Raw genomic sequence first — 16,994 nt, 5'->3', positions numbered from 1 at the left:
CAGAAAGCTTAATACTCTTCATTAAGATGAAAAGTAAAGTAGAAAACAAAAGGATATAAAATACCAGTAAAAGAAGACGATAAAACCTAAAACCCATTAAAGTAGGGAGAAGACAGACATGCAACACTGACTCCAGTAATGAGTGGTCAGTATCCAGGGCCTCTCCAACCAGGGCCCACAAGGGTCTCATCTCCTGCTCACAGCAGCTCTGGCTCTCACAGCCACAAGCTCAACCCCACCGGCCAGACTGCCGGCAGGAGGGACACCAGGGGACAGGAGGTGACCACCTCCACTGCCAGGTGAGCAACAGGAAAGGGGCAGGCAGGCTCACAGAGCAAGGGGACCCAAGGGGCCACATTCAGGCCAACCCCAGGCTCTCCTCGAACAGGCATCAGAGAAGCCTCATTCCCCAGATCTCAGACAGGACAGGTTCTCAGTTCCCGACTCATCCATAAGCATCGGCTAAAAGGCAAAGCAGGAAACACAGGCCCACACACCCCTCTCTGGGCCCAGTGTCACGGTGATGTGGATGGGGGTGAGAGGCCGCACTTACCGGGTTGAAGAGCTCTGTGGTCAGGCCCAAGTAGTTGTGCAGTGCCAGAAAGGTGACCCTCTGCAGCCGCACCATGATGATCTGGTGGGGAACAGCCAGTTGTGCGGGCCGGGCCTCCTCCAGGCACCCCAGCCCCGTCACGACCCTCGCAGGAACGAAGCCCCAGGTCTGACAACTCACCACAGTCCCCCGAGATGTCAGCCTTAGGGGCATAAGGAAACTGCATCACTGTGTAAATTTTTGGTAAATCTAAGATCACTTCAATACAGAAACTTAATCATAGAAAAGGAACTCTTTGGGGGGCTCCTGGGGGTTCTGGAAACCTCTCTGAGATCATGAATATTCACTTTTACTGTAAAATACACATCACAAAACCTTCTAAACCCACCTTAGTCCTTCCTCACCCACCAGGATGTGCCTTCCTGGGCATGTGACACTCAGGACTGACACAGCGGCATGTGAGAAATGCTTGGTACGCCAGGCCCTGGGCCAGAGGGGCTACTGCAGGAGTGACCTACCTGTACCACCCTCACCAGGGTTTCAGGATACTTCTCAAAAACACCTTGGAAAGCCACCGCTGGGAGCCGGAGGACAGTGGAAGGGACGGCAGCACGGGCAGACACAGTTTTGTATGGAGCGGTGTGGCCCTGCAAGAACAGCAGCGTCAATTGGCTCCCAGGGCCCTGACTCAGAAGGATGCAGCAGCAGCATGTGGAAGTACCCACAGGGTCCCACTGGGCACCGGGCTCCATGCATGGAGCACCTCCTGGGAGCCCACTGGGAGTCAGAGAGAAGAGCCCACATTTCCAGCCAGGGCATTGCCCTCTGTTGCTGCCACCCTATCCTCCAGCAACCACCACAACCAGCCTTCATCCCTCCTCCTCATGGCTTTGCCTTTGTCAAAACATCACGAGTGGAATCACACACACCTGGCTCCCCTCCCTGAGATGCCAGCTTGAGGCCTGACGTGCTCCTCACACACCAGCAGTTGTGCTCTTGATGGTGCACAATGAGGCTGTTTCCTTGGCTCAGCAGTTCAAGGGCATCTGGGTTGTTTCCAGTTTGGGGCAATTATAAATAAAGCTGTCGGAGCACCTGGGTGGCAGTGACCCATCTGCCTTCAGCTCAGGTCATGATCCCAGGGTCCTGGGATTAAGCCCTGCATCAGGGTCCCTGCTCAGCAGAGAGTCTGCTTTTCCCCCTCCCTCTGCCTGCTGCTCCCCCTGCTTTTGCGCTTTCTCTCTGTGTCAGATAAATAAATAAAATCTTTATAAAAATAAAATAAAATAAACTCATAGATGTTCACATTTATTGCACAGCTCTGGGCTATACCGTATATGCACCGTCAGTATTCAGGAAACTCCCATGCTGTTTCCACACCCCTCTCCCTCCACCCCGGCCATGGAGGAATTTCAGTAGCCCACACACAGCCCACGTCTGTACCGCCAGGGCTGAGTGGTGAGGAAGTGGCTGGTCATGGCCCCCAGTTCCTGGGGGCAGCCTCTCAATGTGTTAGGAATGTCTGTGTTCGCAGGGGGAGCCCTGGCAGTCTCAGGATGGGGCTGGCCACACATGGAAGTCCGCCCACGGAGGGGGAGCTGGGGTATTCCCGACCCCGTGACCAGGCCCTATGCGTCGGGAACCTGAGCATGCAGCTCTCAAGATGCTCTGAGTAAGCTCCAGGACTCTGCTATATTTCTTCCCTTTTCTGCTCATTTCACATCCTTTATAAAAAGACAACTGTTCCTGGGAGACCACAACTACCCCGCGACAAGGAGGAGTAGAATGGCAGCCTGCCAGCTGTCGAAGGACAGGAATCACAGACCAGCTCCAGGGTCCTGTCCCTTCTGGAGGCCACAGGTTCCAGCGCACCCACACACACACAGCTTACGCCCCACGCGGCCACTCCGTAGAGTGAGCACCCCTCCTGTGGGTGCACAGAGGAAGACGGCCTGTCTGGGATGTGACCTCACCCAGTCTCCCACTCACAAGCAAGTCAGACCACTGGGAGATCCCAGGAGGGCCTGGGAGGACCAGCCCCATAGACCCCATCAGATGGCAATTCTCATCTCTGTCCAAGAATCAGAGAGAAAAGCATGTGCATATGTGTGTGTGTGTGGGGGGGTAAGTAGAAAAGGGAATGAAAGTGTACCCACTGTTGCTAAAAATGGCTCGTGGGCTACTTATTTCCAAACAGAAAAACAACATGCTCGACCTCACCTAAAATAAAAAAAAAACTGAGCCACAGAGAGAGGCTGAGCTGCTGAGAGTGTGCACAGGGCCAGGTGCAGACCTGCAGAACCCCCATGTTTGCATGTGTCTAAAAACCTTCTAAGCAGCAGAGGTGCAGATGCCTGAAGCAGGACAGTTGTGCACACAGGGGGCTGATGTTAATGACCTGCGGAAGAGCCACACGCAGCAGTAGGCCACATGGGGTTGGGGGTTGCATGTTGGAGGGCACGTCAACCCTCTGGGGAAAGGAGAGGGGTGCTGGAGGCCAGGTTCACTGCTAGCTGGCTCCGCCATAGCCACATGACCTGGGCAACAGCTTCCTTGGCTGCTTACGAACTACTGTGCATTTCCGTATCTCTGAGACACGTCACAACATTTGTAAAGAGTAAAGTAATAAGGGAAAGGGGTTTGGGGTAAGGTGGCCAGAACAGACAGTTTTAGTTATAACATCAAGACGGGAAGAACCGGGGATGCAATGAGCCAGGCGACGCATGGGGACACTGTGGAGAGCTGGTGCTGGGAGCTCAGCATGTCCCCTTTACTTTCATCTCTGGGCAATGGTGGTGCTGCCTAGACCACTTCACAGCAGGTGTAAATCAGAGTACCTGCTATACACCTCTCAGTGATGTGGGCTAATTATTTAGTAAAATGGAAAAAAAGTAAAAGAATCAAAATTGCCTAGGTATCCAAAGACTATATCGCTACTTCAGTTGGAAAGGACGGTAATAAAGATGACCTCCCATGAGAGATGGTGGTTTGAAGGGGAGGTCTTCATGGCATGTCCACTTATCTCTGCTCTGTTACAAAGATACAAACCTCCAAGAATCAGGACAAAAGCTGAGAGCAGACTAGATGCATCAATGATGGAAACTGGTGAAAAGTACATGACAGACTAGCAGCTAATGGAGCTGTTGTCTTTAGGAGCAGAGAGGCAAGATGTGAAACCCACCCTCACGGGAGGGCCTGAGCCTCCTCCCCGCCCTGAAGTTGGCCACTGGGGTTCTGCAGATGGTGAAGCAAACGGCTCAGAGCATAGGATCTTCAGCATAGCCAAGGGCTCACGCCTGGGCAGGAGGACAGCGTCCATCTACCTGGATGGGGCAGCCCCACACTCCCTCCCTGATTCCAAGCCAATTCCACTCTGGCAGGACACTGCAGACGTCTCTCTGAGATTCAGCTTTAGAGAAAACACCTGTAGATGCCACTCTGTGGGCCCCCTGTTGCCTTCCTGCAATGAGCCTTGGGGCAAACCTGAGCACACCAGGGCTCACCCATATACCCAGCACTCAAATGAGGTACAGAACATTTTCAGCAGCCCAGACTGCTGTATGCCACTGCTGAGCCTGATACATCTACTCCTGACAGGTAACGCTCAGCCACCAGAGTGGGCCAACTTCAGCCCAAGGGCCAAATCTTACCTACTGTCTGTTTTTGTAAATAAATCTTTTTTGGACACAGGGACAGCCAAGCTGAACAGTTATAGGAGAGGCTGTGTGGCCCGCCTGGCCCTCTCATGCGCTGACCACTGCTCTGCCTTCACATGTCATTCTCGCCTGTGGGAGGCTCCTGTCCTGCTCTTTCTCTGACTGGCCACTCTGGTTCCACACGTGGGGCTCAGACTCCTGCCTACCTAGGCAGGTCAACATGGATGGCACTCCACACAAACGGGCTGCTGGGAAAGATTGAAGCCAAAGTAAACAGAGAAGAGAGACCCAAAAGAGAGAGAGAAAACAGAGAGAGTAAAAGAAACCTCATCTTACTGCATCTGTGAAAAATAATAAGATATTATTTAAAAAATTGGGGGGCAGGGAAGAGCTCCTAAAATAAAAAACATGGTGGCTAAAATAAAAAAACACAAGAAACAATGTGTTTGTGAGGATGTGGAGAAAATTTAAACTAGAATCACCACATGACTCCAGTAATTCCACTGCTGGGTATTTACCCACAGAATATGAAAACACTAGTTTAAAAATATATATATATGCAAAATGTGTATGTGTATACACACACATATGTATACATATATAGCACCCCTATATTTACAGCAGCATTATTTACAATAGTTAAGATATGGAAGCAACTCAAGTGCCTGTTGACTGATAAATGGATAAAGAAAATCGGTGTGGTAGGTGTATATACATATACGTATGTGTACAGGTATGTATTTGTGTGTGTGTGTGTATATGATGAAATATTACCCATAAAAAAGAATGAAATCTTTCAATTTGCAATGACGTGGATGGATCTAGAGTTTGTTTGGTTTTTTTTCTTTTTGAGAGAGAGTACACTTGAATGGCAGGGGAGGTACAGAGGGGAAGAGGGAATCTCAAGCAGGCTCCACACTCAGTGCAGAGCCTGATGTCATGTTTGATTTCATAACCCTGAGATCAGACCTGAGCTGAAACCAAGAGTTGGGTGCTTAACAGACTAAACCACCCAGGTGCCCTTAGAGAGTATTATGCTAAATAAAATAAGTCAGAGAAAGACAAATACAAGGACTACAGCTCAGGGGTAGAACATCTGACTGCAGAGAAAGATAAATACCATACGATTTCACTCACATGTGGAATTTTAGAAACAAAACAAATGAGCAAAGGAGAAAGAGAAGCCAAGAAACAGACTGTTAACTATACACATTGATGGTAACCAGAGAGGAGGATGGGTGAAATAGGTGATGGGAGCAAAGGAGAAAGAGAAGCCAAGAAACAGACTGTTAACTATACACATTGATGGTAACCAGAGGGGAGGATGGGTGAAATAGGTGATGGGGATGAAAGAGCGCACTTGTGATAAGCAATGGATGACATACGAAAGTGCTGAGCCACTATATTATACTCCTGAAACTACACTAACCATGAGCTAACTACACTGTGAGTTAAACTGAATTTTTAATTCAATTTAAAAATAAAAAAGTAAGGGATACCTGGGTGGCTCAGCAGTTGAGTGTCTGCCTTTGGCTCAGGGTGTGATCCTGGATTCCTGGGACAGAGACCCACATCAGGCTCCATGCAGGGAGCCTGCTTCTCCCTCTGCCTGTGTCTCTGCCTCTCTCTCTGTGTCTCTCATGAATAAATAAAATCTTTTTAAAAACTAGGTAGAATAGGGCAGCCCAGGTGGTTCAGTGGCTTAGCGCCACCTTCAGTCCTGGGTGTGGTCCTGGAGACTCGGGATCGAGTCCCACGTCAGGCTCCCTGCATGGAATGGAGCCTGCTTCTCCCTCTGCCTGTGTCTGTGCCTTTCTCTCTCTCTCTCTCTCTGCGTCTCATGAATAAATAAATAAGATTTTTAAAAATAAATAAAAACTAAATAGAATAAAAATAAAAAAGTAAAATAAAATACGTGGTGACAAAAATGAGAAACTCAGTAGGAGGTTTGGAAAACGAAGTGGAAGAAATCTCCTAGAAAGTATAACAGAAAGGTAAAGGTAGCACAGAATAAAGACAATTCTGGATTTGTAAGGTTCCAGAACTCTATCTCCCTCATACCCTTCTTAGAAAGCAGACAGCAACTGCTCCACCAACACGAGCAAGCTGGCCAAGGGAGTGGAGGTGAGGGCCCCACAGAGACAGAAGGAAAGGACTCAGATGAGGAGCGGGGACCCCAGAGGATCGGGAGCCAGCCCAGGGAGATCAGGCTGGACAAGAAGATGGGGCTTGGGGGCTTCTCCCCAACTCACAGGGCATTGGAACAGGGCACCAGACCATGACTACACAAAAAACAAAGCAACCCAAAAACCAAGGCAGCTGTTAACTCCAGGAAAAACAAGAAAGGAACCTCACTGATGCGATCAACCCTGCATGAGTGTGGCTTTGCTTGGGTGGGAGGAGTGGGGAGGCCCGTAGTGCAATCAGGAAAGCCTGCCCTCATTTCCAGGCTAACTAGCCCACACAAATCTAAGACGGGAGGATTACAAAAGAGCAAGGGAAGCACATTGCACAAAAAACCTAGAAGAGATGGAAGTGGCTTTTCTAGGGAAGGGCAGTGGAACAGAGAACTGTGATTCACAAAACACCAAAACTGTGCTTAGAATTTGTCTATGTTACTTGGATAGAATTAATTCTTTTTAATGACAGACACAAATGTCTGATTAGGCAAAAATGATGTCCTTCCAGATGATTAGTTAATCACAATACAGAATTATTTTCTCTGAAACATTGCTGTTTTCTTACCCACCCCAGGAGGAAGCTGCCCCGGGAGAAGGACAGGGATGCACCAGGCTGGGGAGGCCCTGCTCACAGCACACATCTCCTGGGGCTGCAAGATGTGGTGCCCAAGCCCAAAATTATAATGAGATCAGGAATCACTGCAGACAATAAATACCAAGAAGGGCCTCCACCAAAGCTATACTTTGCTTAACATTTGCCAAGGTTGAGGGAGGGTACAGAGCTGCATAACTCTAATTTATCTCCATGTAAACAATCTGTCTATACCTCCTGGGCTTCTCAGACTCACAGTGCACCTTATAGATTCTGACCCACACCAGCAAGAGTCCTATGGAGCCACATGGGGGCATACCCTGAACATCTGGGTGCCCTCTCCCAGCACAATGCTCTAGGCAAAGGCTGCCACCAGGCCATGCACTGACCTTTCAAGGTGGGTCAGCCTTGCTCAGAGGAGGTGGTATTCCTCTCAGCGCCAGCCAAGCATCTTGTGAATACACACCAGGTCCTGGGAGCAGAGCAAGATGCCAGAGTTCTATCCATACCTCTACCCCAGGCCCTAACACACCTCAAAGCATGTCTGTACCAGCCTAATAGGGATGGGGGAACACCGTGGACACCCCCAAAGTCTCTGGAGTTTGTCATCCATGTGCACAAGAACTCAGGGCTAGATCAAAGGACACTCACCAAAGGCCCCACCCAGGCTTCTAGCCCCACATGGATGCATCCTTGTCAAGGTCTGCTAAACTGCTCTGGAGACCACTCTGTGCAATGTTCATCTGGGGGAAACTGAGGTACAAGTTGCCTTGATGTACAGCTTCAACTCAAAGCAGGAAGTATAACCTCAAAGGTAAAGTGACAATCAAATGGACCTTTTGAGCTACACAGGTGTGTACATTATCAAAACTCAGGTAGGGGGCAGCCCTGGTGCACAGCGGTTTAGCGCCGCCTGCAGCCCAGGGTGTGATCCTGGAGACCCAGGATCGAGTCCCACATCACGCTCCCTGCATGGTGCCTGCTTCTCCCTCTGCCTCTGTCTCTGCCTCTCTCTCTCTAGCTGTGTCTCTATGAATAAATAAATAAAATCTTAAAAAAAAAAACTCAGGTAGGACACACTTAAGATCTTGTTTCATTGTACAGAAATTTTACTCAGAAAAAAAAGAAAATTAGATGTTAAATTCTAGTTAACGAGAAGGGAATGGTTGTGCTGAGCCGAGACTTTTTGCAGCTGGTGATGCACACACAGTTGACTTTACTATTCTGCCTACTTTTGCAAATGTTTGAGATGCTCCATGACAGTAAGTTTAAAAATCACAAGATGATGTGAGATGTTATTTTGTAATTGGCTGGACTGGCAAAGGTCAAACATGAGACGAATGCCTGGATGGTGGGTGAGGACATGGGCAGGGTGGGGGGCAGTACACCCTACATCTGGGAAGTCTCTGCCAGTCAAATACATAAAATGACATGCACACAAAACCATCCACTGCAACAATCAACAGCAGAAGATTGAGAATGAGAGATACCATGAGCACAGAAGATCCAGGGCAAGCCCCCCCCTAGGAAGTGTTTTCACTCTATGATGTTTGTCCCCTTTGAATCTTGGGCTACACGCATGTGTCATTCAGTCCAAAAATTAATCACTTAAAAGACAGCCAGAACGCATCAGCAGATGCCCAGCTCCTCTCAAACACAGTTAACATGGCTCCCAAACACCCCCTTGACCCATGGGGAATCCCTCCCATCCTAGGCCAGCCCCTGGCCACTGAGTGCACCCAGGGGACTCACAGTGATGACATCCAGGATGCTGAGAAGACTATGGACGCTGTCTCCGGCCAGAACCTCTTTGACCGCCACCTCACTGCCATCCTGCTCAGGAAGCAGAGCAGAGTCGTCCACTGATGGGAGGCTCAGCCCTCCCACAGGCCAGCTGGGCCACCCAACCACTGTCGCCTGTCCTGAGAGCTGACACTGGGTCACTACGCTGAAACTTGCACAAAAGGCAGGGGTGTGACCACTGGGGGTATTCCAAGGAGATGGAAGAGGCACCTTAAAAGGCTTGAACAGGTCAAACGCCACCAGACCCCCTAAACAGTGGGCACCGCCCGTGTGTGAGGGAGAGGGAATGCACCAACAGCAAAGGGCATACACACTGTGTGCCAATGCTTTCGACATCAAAGCGTGCCTTTTTCCCCAAAGAATCGAAATGTAAAATTTTATATTAATTTTTCAATAGAAAACTTTAAAACATCTTTCAAATGGCAGACATGTAAGTAAAAACACAACAAGGATGCCTGGCTGGCTGTCGGCAGAACGTGCAACTCTTGATATCAGGGTCATGAATTCGAGCCCCACCATCAGTGTAGAGCTTACCTAGCAAGGCAACCAACCAACCACAACAGACCCATACCCTCTACCATGCTCTGCACTCCCTGAGCCCACTGACACATGTGGCCAGGCTCTCTTACCGCATCCTGGATGCAGACTTCAAGGCGCCCGTCCTGCACCACGTAGATACTGGTATCTGGCTCTCCTGGCTGGAAGACATGTTCCCCCTCCAGTAGCTGCACAAAGACCATGTGTTTGCAAAGTTCCAGGAACAGTGGCTTCTCAAAGTGGCCCAGGACCCTGCAAGAACCACAGCACATGTGGGAGATCTTCCAGGAAGGAGAGGAGGAGGTCGATGGAGACACAGCCACTGCCGCTGGCACTGCGGACCAGATCCACAGAGTGGGAGGTCATGGACATGCAGACCCTGCAGCACTAGCCACCTGAGTCACTGTCAGGACAGAAGCTGAATCCGGGAATTTTCATAAACTGTTCTCCCATCAGCTCAAAGAACCCTTGAGCCATGACTGTGACTCTGAACCAGAGGTGTACACAAAACCTGGGACGGCAAAGCCAGGCGAGAAAGAGGAATGGGGTTTCCAGGCATAGGTGGAAGGGAGCCCAGGCCTGTAGCTTCCATCTCACCACACACTTCCTGTACCTGCTCGGGGTTTCCTTCTCAAGATGCAAGTGCTGACAAGCAAACAATACAATAGGACATAGCACTGACGGCCCCAGGCCTCCAACGCAGCTTCCGTCTTACCGCACATTTTTCAGCATGTACAGAACTTCTGATGGCAGGTGAGAATTCTTCACATCAAACTCTGTGAGGTCAGCCTCCAGCAGGGACGGTGGTGGTTCCTTTGGCTGCAGGGTTGGGTATTCCTTTTTGAAACGCAGAATCCTGCAAAGCAGATTCGTGCACCTGGCGCCCAAAGGTGGTTGAAGCAGCTGGTGTGAGCACTATAAACCCAGAGGTGGGGAAGCCAGGGGCCATGGTGGTAGGCAGGCTCCCCAGTGCCCTCCAGGGAGGGCAGCCAGGGCACATGTGGTCTGAAGGACATTTCTGGTACCTCTTGGCCAGAGACAGCATCTTGGTCCTCTTCCTCACCCGCTGCCGGGGGGCAGCCGTGCTCCCCACAAGCGTGTGGGGCAGCGTGGTCACCTGCAGGGTGAAGGGAGAGGCCGAGTTCTGACCCCATGACCTAATGGACCCAGACTCAGCCTCGGGGGTCAGCCGCAGCCCTCAGGACCTGCCCTGTGGGCTGCCTGCAAGTGTGACATCAGTTCCCGGGCTCTGGTCCTGCTGGCCCTGTCTGCCCCAGACCTGGGGAGCCATCCCTGGTACCATGGACAGTGGAGCACCTCGTGGCCATATCCCCAAACAGCCAGCGCTCACAGAGCGCTGCATCCTCAGGCCTATGTTCTCTCTTGTCTGCAGGGCAGATGCTTAGCCTCTCCTGTCATGATGGCACAGCAGCCCCTTTCCACAGGCTTTTTATTTTTATTTTTTTTAAGATTTTATTTATTTATTCATAGAGATGCAGAGAGGTGGTGGGGGCAGAGACACAGGCACAGGGAGAAGCAGGCTCCATGCAGAGAGCCTGACGTGGGACTCGATCCAGGGCCTCCAGATCACGCTCTGGGCTGCAGGCAGCGCTAAACTGCTGCGCCACCGGGGCTGCTCCACAGGCTTTTAAAAGCTGGTTGTGGGCCTCCGGGGTGGCCAGCTGGTTGTGAGATCGAGCCCTGTGTCCAGCTCTGTGTTTATCACGGAGCCTTCTTGGGATTCTCTTTCCTTCTCCCTGCCCCTCCTGCTCATGCATACATCCTTTCTCAAATAAATAATGTTTAAAAAAAAAAAAAAAGGCCGAACCCATCCTATCCTGTTGCCCTGTTGCCTAGAACCCAAGTCCCTGCATGATCATCCTGGGTCTGGAAAGCTCTTTGCCCCTTCTCCCCATTGAGACCAGCTCATCTACCCTGTGGTGGTGAGAGTGCAGAGTCCCTGGTTCCTGGTTGTCAGCAAGCCCCTCGGGCAGCCACTGCCCCCTGCTCCCCGCTCAGTGCCTGTCCCGTGGTGTCAGTTGCAGGTGTGTGGTCCCAAGTCCTGCTTCCCTTCAGGTGACCTGGCACCACAGGACCACACTCCCATCCTCCTTAACCCAGGCCTGGCAACTGCACATTCTTCAGCAGGACCACGGGTTGATAACTGGGGTCAGCCCACGTGGCTCTCCGCACAAGGCTGGGAAGAGGCAGCATTCAGGCTTGAGGCCCACACCACAGCCCCTGTCAGTGGTACCAGGGGGCCTCCATGTCATGGTACCATGGGAGGCCCACACAAGGATTCACATGCCTTCTCCTGTGGCATTTCAAATTTGCTATGGAGAACATGAATTAGTTGTTTATCCAGAGAAACATGATAAGTAGCAGCTACTCTAAAAAGCCAGCAGTTATTTCAAGTACAGTAAGGGTCGCATCCCCCTTGCCCTCAGGGAGTCGGAGTGGGCCAGGGGGACCAGAAAGGGCTGGACCAGGCCACCAATCCTCCATGTGGGTTGACAAGTGAGGCCTCCCAGCTTCCAAATCTTGGCAGGACCCCCAATTTCAGCACTGAAGCCAGGACCCTCTAGGCCCCAGGACATTCCCCAAAGGGCCTTCTGTCCTCACTCTTGTTGCTAGCTAAGACACACATGCCTTTAACAGCCCAGATAGCTGGGAACCCCACCCCAAGGGAGCCTATAGGACTGGGGCCTGCAGCACAGGTTACTAACCTTCCTCATGATCTTCCGGCCATAAAACATCACTTTGTCTCTCTTCCGGAACCTGTACTGAGGAGTGGGCTGTACCTGTCCTGCAAGGGGAGCAGAGGGGCCTCCTGAGCCACGGCGGGGACATGGGGGCGATGGGCCCTACCAGGCGGCAGTCAGGGCACACACACCAAGCCTGTCCTGCCCCTGCTACAGCACGTGGTGTGGGGGAAAGGCCCACAGCCTCTTGGCCCGAGCCAGCACAGGGTGGTTCACGGGGAGCAGGACTCACACATCTCTTCTCACCAAGTCTTGCTCAGAAATGTAAGCCAAGAAAACTGGGAACATACACAAATTCATGGGCCCAGGGTCCCCAGCACAGGCCTGAGGCCTGCTCCCAGAAGTTCAAAACATGGGCAAGTCCTCCCAACCTCCCCCACCCTCCCAAAGCCCTTGTCCTTCCCTTTAAAGCTGGAGCAAGATACTCACGGAATCGGTTAACCTTTCTGTACACAAAAAAGACGGTGATGCCAACGAGGGCCAGGGCTAGGAGTGCTCCAATCACAATCCCCAGCAGCTGGGCAAGGACAGACAGAGCGTCCATCAGCAAGGCCGCCACAGAGCCCCTCTCCACCCTGCAAGGTCTGGGACAAGCCAGGATCCAGCCGCCCCCCCCCCCCCCCCCCGCCCGGCCCCAACCCTTCGGCAGGAAGCACTGGAGACAGTTACCATGGTGGACTGTGAATGCCGCTCTGTCAGCGACAGTCCCCAGGACTGCAGGGTGGTGCTCAGACAGAAGGCATCCTGAGGAGAACACCGTGGTCAGGAAGCACCACATAGGGGTGGCTCTGGCTTCCCAGGCAGAAGGAAGAGAGCCACTGGTTCAGGAGTTAGCAGCCCCCTAAGAAGTGATCTTCCAGGGTGCTGAGCTCCTCTGAGCACGCCTGTCCAGGAGACACAGAGAAGAATCCGTCCCCCCAGCCACCACGGGATGGGGGCAGTTGGGCAGGGCCGGCAGCTGTGCTGTGTCACCACAAATGCCCTTGGCATCCTTATTGCCTGTGAGTCCCAACCCTTCAGCTCTCCAGTCCCTCAAATGCAAGTCTGCAGGAGCAAGTTTGGCTGGCCACGGGTCAGCAGGACTGTGTGCTGCTGGTCACAGGGTAGGTGGAAGCCTAGGCCCAGCGAGGCTGAGAAACAAGGAGCCATCTGGATTTTGAGAACCCTGAATACCAGCTCACAGGTTCCATGCCTGCTCCCCGACCACCTCACAGGGAAGGAGTTAATGGGTCTTCAGAAGCCCAGACCCACGGAAGGGAGGAAGAGAAGAAAGTGAGTGCAGGGTGATGAGTGGGCACACGGCTGGGGCCACCCATATGGAGGATGCTGTCTGAGTCCTCAACCAGAGGAAGATGAAAATGAGCAAGAAAAACCAGCCAAACAAGCAGCCACCCTGCATTCTTCCTGGTATCCACACACCTCCCCCCAAGCAGCCAGAACACAATGGGGCAGGGGCACCTGTTAATCCTTTCAACCTTCCACACAAGCGCCAAGGACTAAAGTAGCTTGTCTGATCCCTTAGAGAGAGAGAACACCAGACACCAATGAAATGGAAGGGCATTCAGAAAAAGGTCTCAAAAGCAGAATGCTACCACGAGACAGGATAAGTAAGTGGCCCAGAAAAGCTGGCCTTTGAAGTTGGTCCAGCAGGCAAATGGAAGCAGTGGGAGCTTTGCTGCAGAGCTGAGGCATCCAGCCTCTCCTGGCCTAATGGTGTGGCACCACTGTCAACGTGACAGCACTCACAGCCTGCCCCTACTCAGGTGTGTCCCTTGGAGCTCAGCCACCACCTCGAGGACAAGCAAGGATGTTGGAGGAAAGGGTCACCCAGGTGGCCCGTAACCTAGTTATACAATCTCCTATGGTTGAGCATCAGGCTTTTTATGGTTGTTTTAATGCATTTACTTTTCTGCTTTAGGAATAAAGGCCTTTGTGATGTGGCTACAGATGTTCCAGTGACAAAGCACTCGGAGTCAAAACAAACAGGAGTCCTCAGGGGAAGCAGTGGGAACTGACCTCAGGGGAGGCAACGGCGAGGTCTCAACTCTGACAAGTGGACAGAAGGGCCCAGGCTGCCACTTCCATTCCACAGACTTCAAGGAGCTGCCCACAGAACAAATGCAGAAAGGACCCTTTGTCCTGGTGCACAAGTGCCCCTAACTGGGAATTGTGAGGCTCAGATTCATCTCTGGGACCCTCCAGCCCCATACCTCTGGGCTGGCATCCTCCTCTTGCGTCATGGCTAAAAATGAAAACAAAACAAAACAAAACAAAAAACAGTCAAGGAGAAAAGAAAGGGGTTCAAAGGACGCCAAGTGTTCCCCTAACTCTCGCTCTTGGGGCAGAGCAACGCCTGCAGCCTTCTCCCCTGGGTTCCCTCTCTTGTTAAATTATGTTTGCACCGAAAGAAAAACTGTGATGGAAAGCTGTTTCTCCACCAAGAGAAGCACCAGAGCCGCTTCCCCCTCTGTAGACAGCTCCGTGGCTGCCCGGGAACCCACAACTGCAGGTCAAGGGCGAGTGCCAGAGGGAGGGGGCTGCGGTGGGGGTGGGGGTGGGGGTCGGGGCAGCAGGGGGTTAGAGTCGGGGGCGGGGGCAGCTATGCCTTAGCCTCTGGCCACTGGGAGCAGGGGGGGTGCTGCAGGGGGGCCGGGGGCGGAAGCTGTGCTGAAGCCTCGACAGCCTCCAGCCTGCAGCGGGGGTTCCTCCCCAGTGTGGCGGGGCCCTCGGGGTGGGCGTGCCGGGTCCCGATGGGGACGGCCTGGGGAGGGGTCCACGGGGAAGAGCCAGGTCTCCCAGGACTTTTAGGGAAGCAGCGGCGAGAGGGCCCGCCCAAGGCCAAGGGCGCCCAAGGCCCAGGGCGTCCCAGGGAAGGTCCCGTGCCCCTTGCCGCCTCACGGAGCCTCCCTAAGCCCTGCCGGACAGAGGGGCCGCGAGCCCGGGCAGCGGCGGGTGGGTAGGCATCGGGGCCATGCCGGTGGAGGGGGTCACTGCAGGGGGTCCTCGGGGCTGGGGACACAGGGGCTGGTGTCTGGGCGGGGGGCGTGGTTAACGTACGGGCGGCCGAGAGGACACGGATCCGCCTCCCACCTGCACCTCCCTCCACGCAGCGCCGGCCGTGAAGCCTGTGGGGCAGGGCGCATCCTGCACGGCTTGGGGGCGCCGCGGGCTACCCTTCCCCACAGGGCCAGGCCCCGGGCGTGGCCATCGGGGGGCGCTCTGCGGCGACTCACCGGGACCGCGCGCTCCCGACGCCCGCGCTCCCGTCACTGCCTCCACCGCCCGGCCGGCGCCGCGCCTCCCGGTGCATTGGCTGGGGCCCGGAGGTCCCGCCCCCTCGCAAGGCCGAGGCTGTGCATTGGACGCAGCCAGCCAATCGGAGCTGCTTTTGCTGCTGCGCGGAAGCCGCGCGGGCCGCCGGAAGCCGCCAAGGGCGCCGGAAGCGCAAGGCGGGGCGGCTGGCGGCCGTGCGCGTGAGCGGCTCGTGACAGCGGTACCCTGGGCGCGGCTCAGCATGGGCCTCCTGAGCGAGGCGGCTCGCTGCCTGGTGCGGGGCGCCGACCGCATGAGCAGGTGGACCAGCAAGCGGGGCCCGCGCACCTTCTACAAGGGCCGCGGCGCCAAGGGCACCGGCGTCCACGGCCGCGACGGGAAGTTCGTGCAGGTCAAGGAGATGGTCCCGGAGCTGGTGGTGCCCGAGCTGACCGGCTTCCGGCTCAAGCCGTACGTGAACTACCGCGTCCCGGCGGGCACAGACCAGCCCCTGACGGCCAAGCAGCTGTTCCGGGAGGCGGTGGCACCTGCCATCGAGAAGGACTTCAGGGACGGCGCCTTCGACCCACAGCAGCTGGAAAAGTACGGCTTCGAGCCCACCCAGGAAGGCAAGCTCTTCCAGCTGTACCCCAAGAACTTCCCGCGCTAGGGGTCCCCGGGGCTGACCCCGGCGGGATGGAAGCGTGCAGCAGGGCCGGCCCGGGGACCTGGAAGCCGTCGTTCCCCGCCCACAGCGTCTGCGGCACAGGGAAGGCGGTTCACACCCCACCGTCCATCACCCGGAGTCAAACAAGCGAGCATATTCATGGGGTCAAAAGCAATGGCTCTGGCGGGCGCACCTCCAGTAATCTAGCCTCTTTCCCCTTTGGCTTCACCCATTCAGTGCAGAGTCCCTCGGGCCTCTTGTGTTCTGCCCAACATTTCATTGATCCTTGTGTTAAATACCTTCAACCCTACAGATGGGTCAAAATTCTTCTACTGAAATAAATGCATTAGCTAGGAATCCATATTTTAGCAGAGTAATTTCTTACATGCTCTGACATATTTTCATTAGAAATAAAGCAAAAAAAAAAAATGTGTTTTCTGGGGCACCAGGTGGCTCCCTGGGTGAAGCGTCTGCCTTCAGCTCAGGCCATGATTCTGCCTCCAGATTTCCTGCTGGGAGCCTGCTTCTCCCACTGTACCTCCACCCCTGCCCCCTTGTGCTTGCATCCCTGTGCTCTTTCTCAAAATCTTTTTAAAAAGGTGTTTCCTGACTCAGAATGCCTGTTTATTTTTGTATATACTCATTTGACAAATTCCACGCTGGCCTACACTCCTACTACTGTGTTTTCCAGAAACACAGAATGAAGTTTGGCAGTCAGAGGAGTCACAAACTCAAGTTGTGTTGGAGCTACTCTGTGTCTAGGCTTTGGAAGCCCCTAAGGATACTAAAGCCACAAGGGGTAAGTGAGATAAATCTACCACACTGATCCAATGTATTTCAAGTTTATGACACGCTAAGGCAGCTCAATGGCGCACACGTTTCCCTTTGCTTATTCTCACAGGAGGCTAATACAAGTACTTACCGTGCTGTGATGAGGTGATCTTTTTAAATATTCATATAAAACTGTTAGGTAGCTTTATGAAAAGCAGACT

The 16,994-nt window shown here is 53.3% G+C and overlaps 2 protein-coding genes across 7 annotated transcripts in view; one reads left to right on the top strand and one right to left on the bottom strand.

Annotated features, from left to right (window-relative positions):
* The window catches only part of PNPLA7 (patatin like phospholipase domain containing 7), a 64,745-nt gene extending 49,330 nt beyond the window's left edge, over positions 1 to 15,415 (bottom strand). For 2 of the 6 annotated variants that reach the window (XM_055330793.1, XM_055330800.1), the window contains exons 1-11: positions 15,317 to 15,399; positions 14,294 to 14,325; positions 12,753 to 12,827; positions 12,513 to 12,600; positions 12,048 to 12,127; positions 10,347 to 10,438; positions 10,037 to 10,177; positions 9,414 to 9,573; positions 8,734 to 8,814; positions 1,072 to 1,200; positions 554 to 634 (exon numbers count right to left, since the gene is read on the bottom strand). In XM_055330793.1, coding sequence (XP_055186768.1) covers positions 554 to 634; positions 1,072 to 1,200; positions 8,734 to 8,814; positions 9,414 to 9,573; positions 10,037 to 10,177; positions 10,347 to 10,438; positions 12,048 to 12,127; positions 12,513 to 12,600; positions 12,753 to 12,827; positions 14,294 to 14,323 — 957 coding nt within the window. In that variant the 5' untranslated portion in view covers positions 14,324 to 14,325; positions 15,317 to 15,399. The other 4 variants (XR_008665140.1, XM_055330814.1, XM_055330808.1 and 1 more) reach the window with 4 other exon arrangements.
* A 98-nt stretch (positions 15,416 to 15,513) lies between these two features.
* On the top strand, positions 15,514 to 16,363 carry MRPL41 (mitochondrial ribosomal protein L41). The gene has a single exon (XM_055330947.1). The coding sequence runs from the start codon at positions 15,598 to 15,600 to the stop codon at positions 16,003 to 16,005; it is 408 nt and encodes a 135-aa protein (XP_055186922.1). The 5' UTR covers positions 15,514 to 15,597; the 3' UTR covers positions 16,006 to 16,363.
* Positions 16,364 to 16,994: the final 631 nt, after the last annotated feature.

This window comes from Nyctereutes procyonoides, unplaced genomic scaffold, assembly GCF_905146905.1.
Source record: "Nyctereutes procyonoides isolate TBG_1078 unplaced genomic scaffold, NYPRO_anot_genome, whole genome shotgun sequence".
Lineage (NCBI taxonomy): Eukaryota > Metazoa > Chordata > Mammalia > Carnivora > Canidae > Nyctereutes > Nyctereutes procyonoides.
This window is presented reverse-complemented; position numbering and strand designations above follow the sequence as displayed.

What these genes read in the sequence shown, in the direction of transcription:
- MRPL41 (XM_055330947.1), top strand. Translation starts at nt 15,598, where the DNA reads ATGGGCCTCCTGAGCGAGGCGGCTCGCTGCCTGGTGCGGGGCGCCGAC.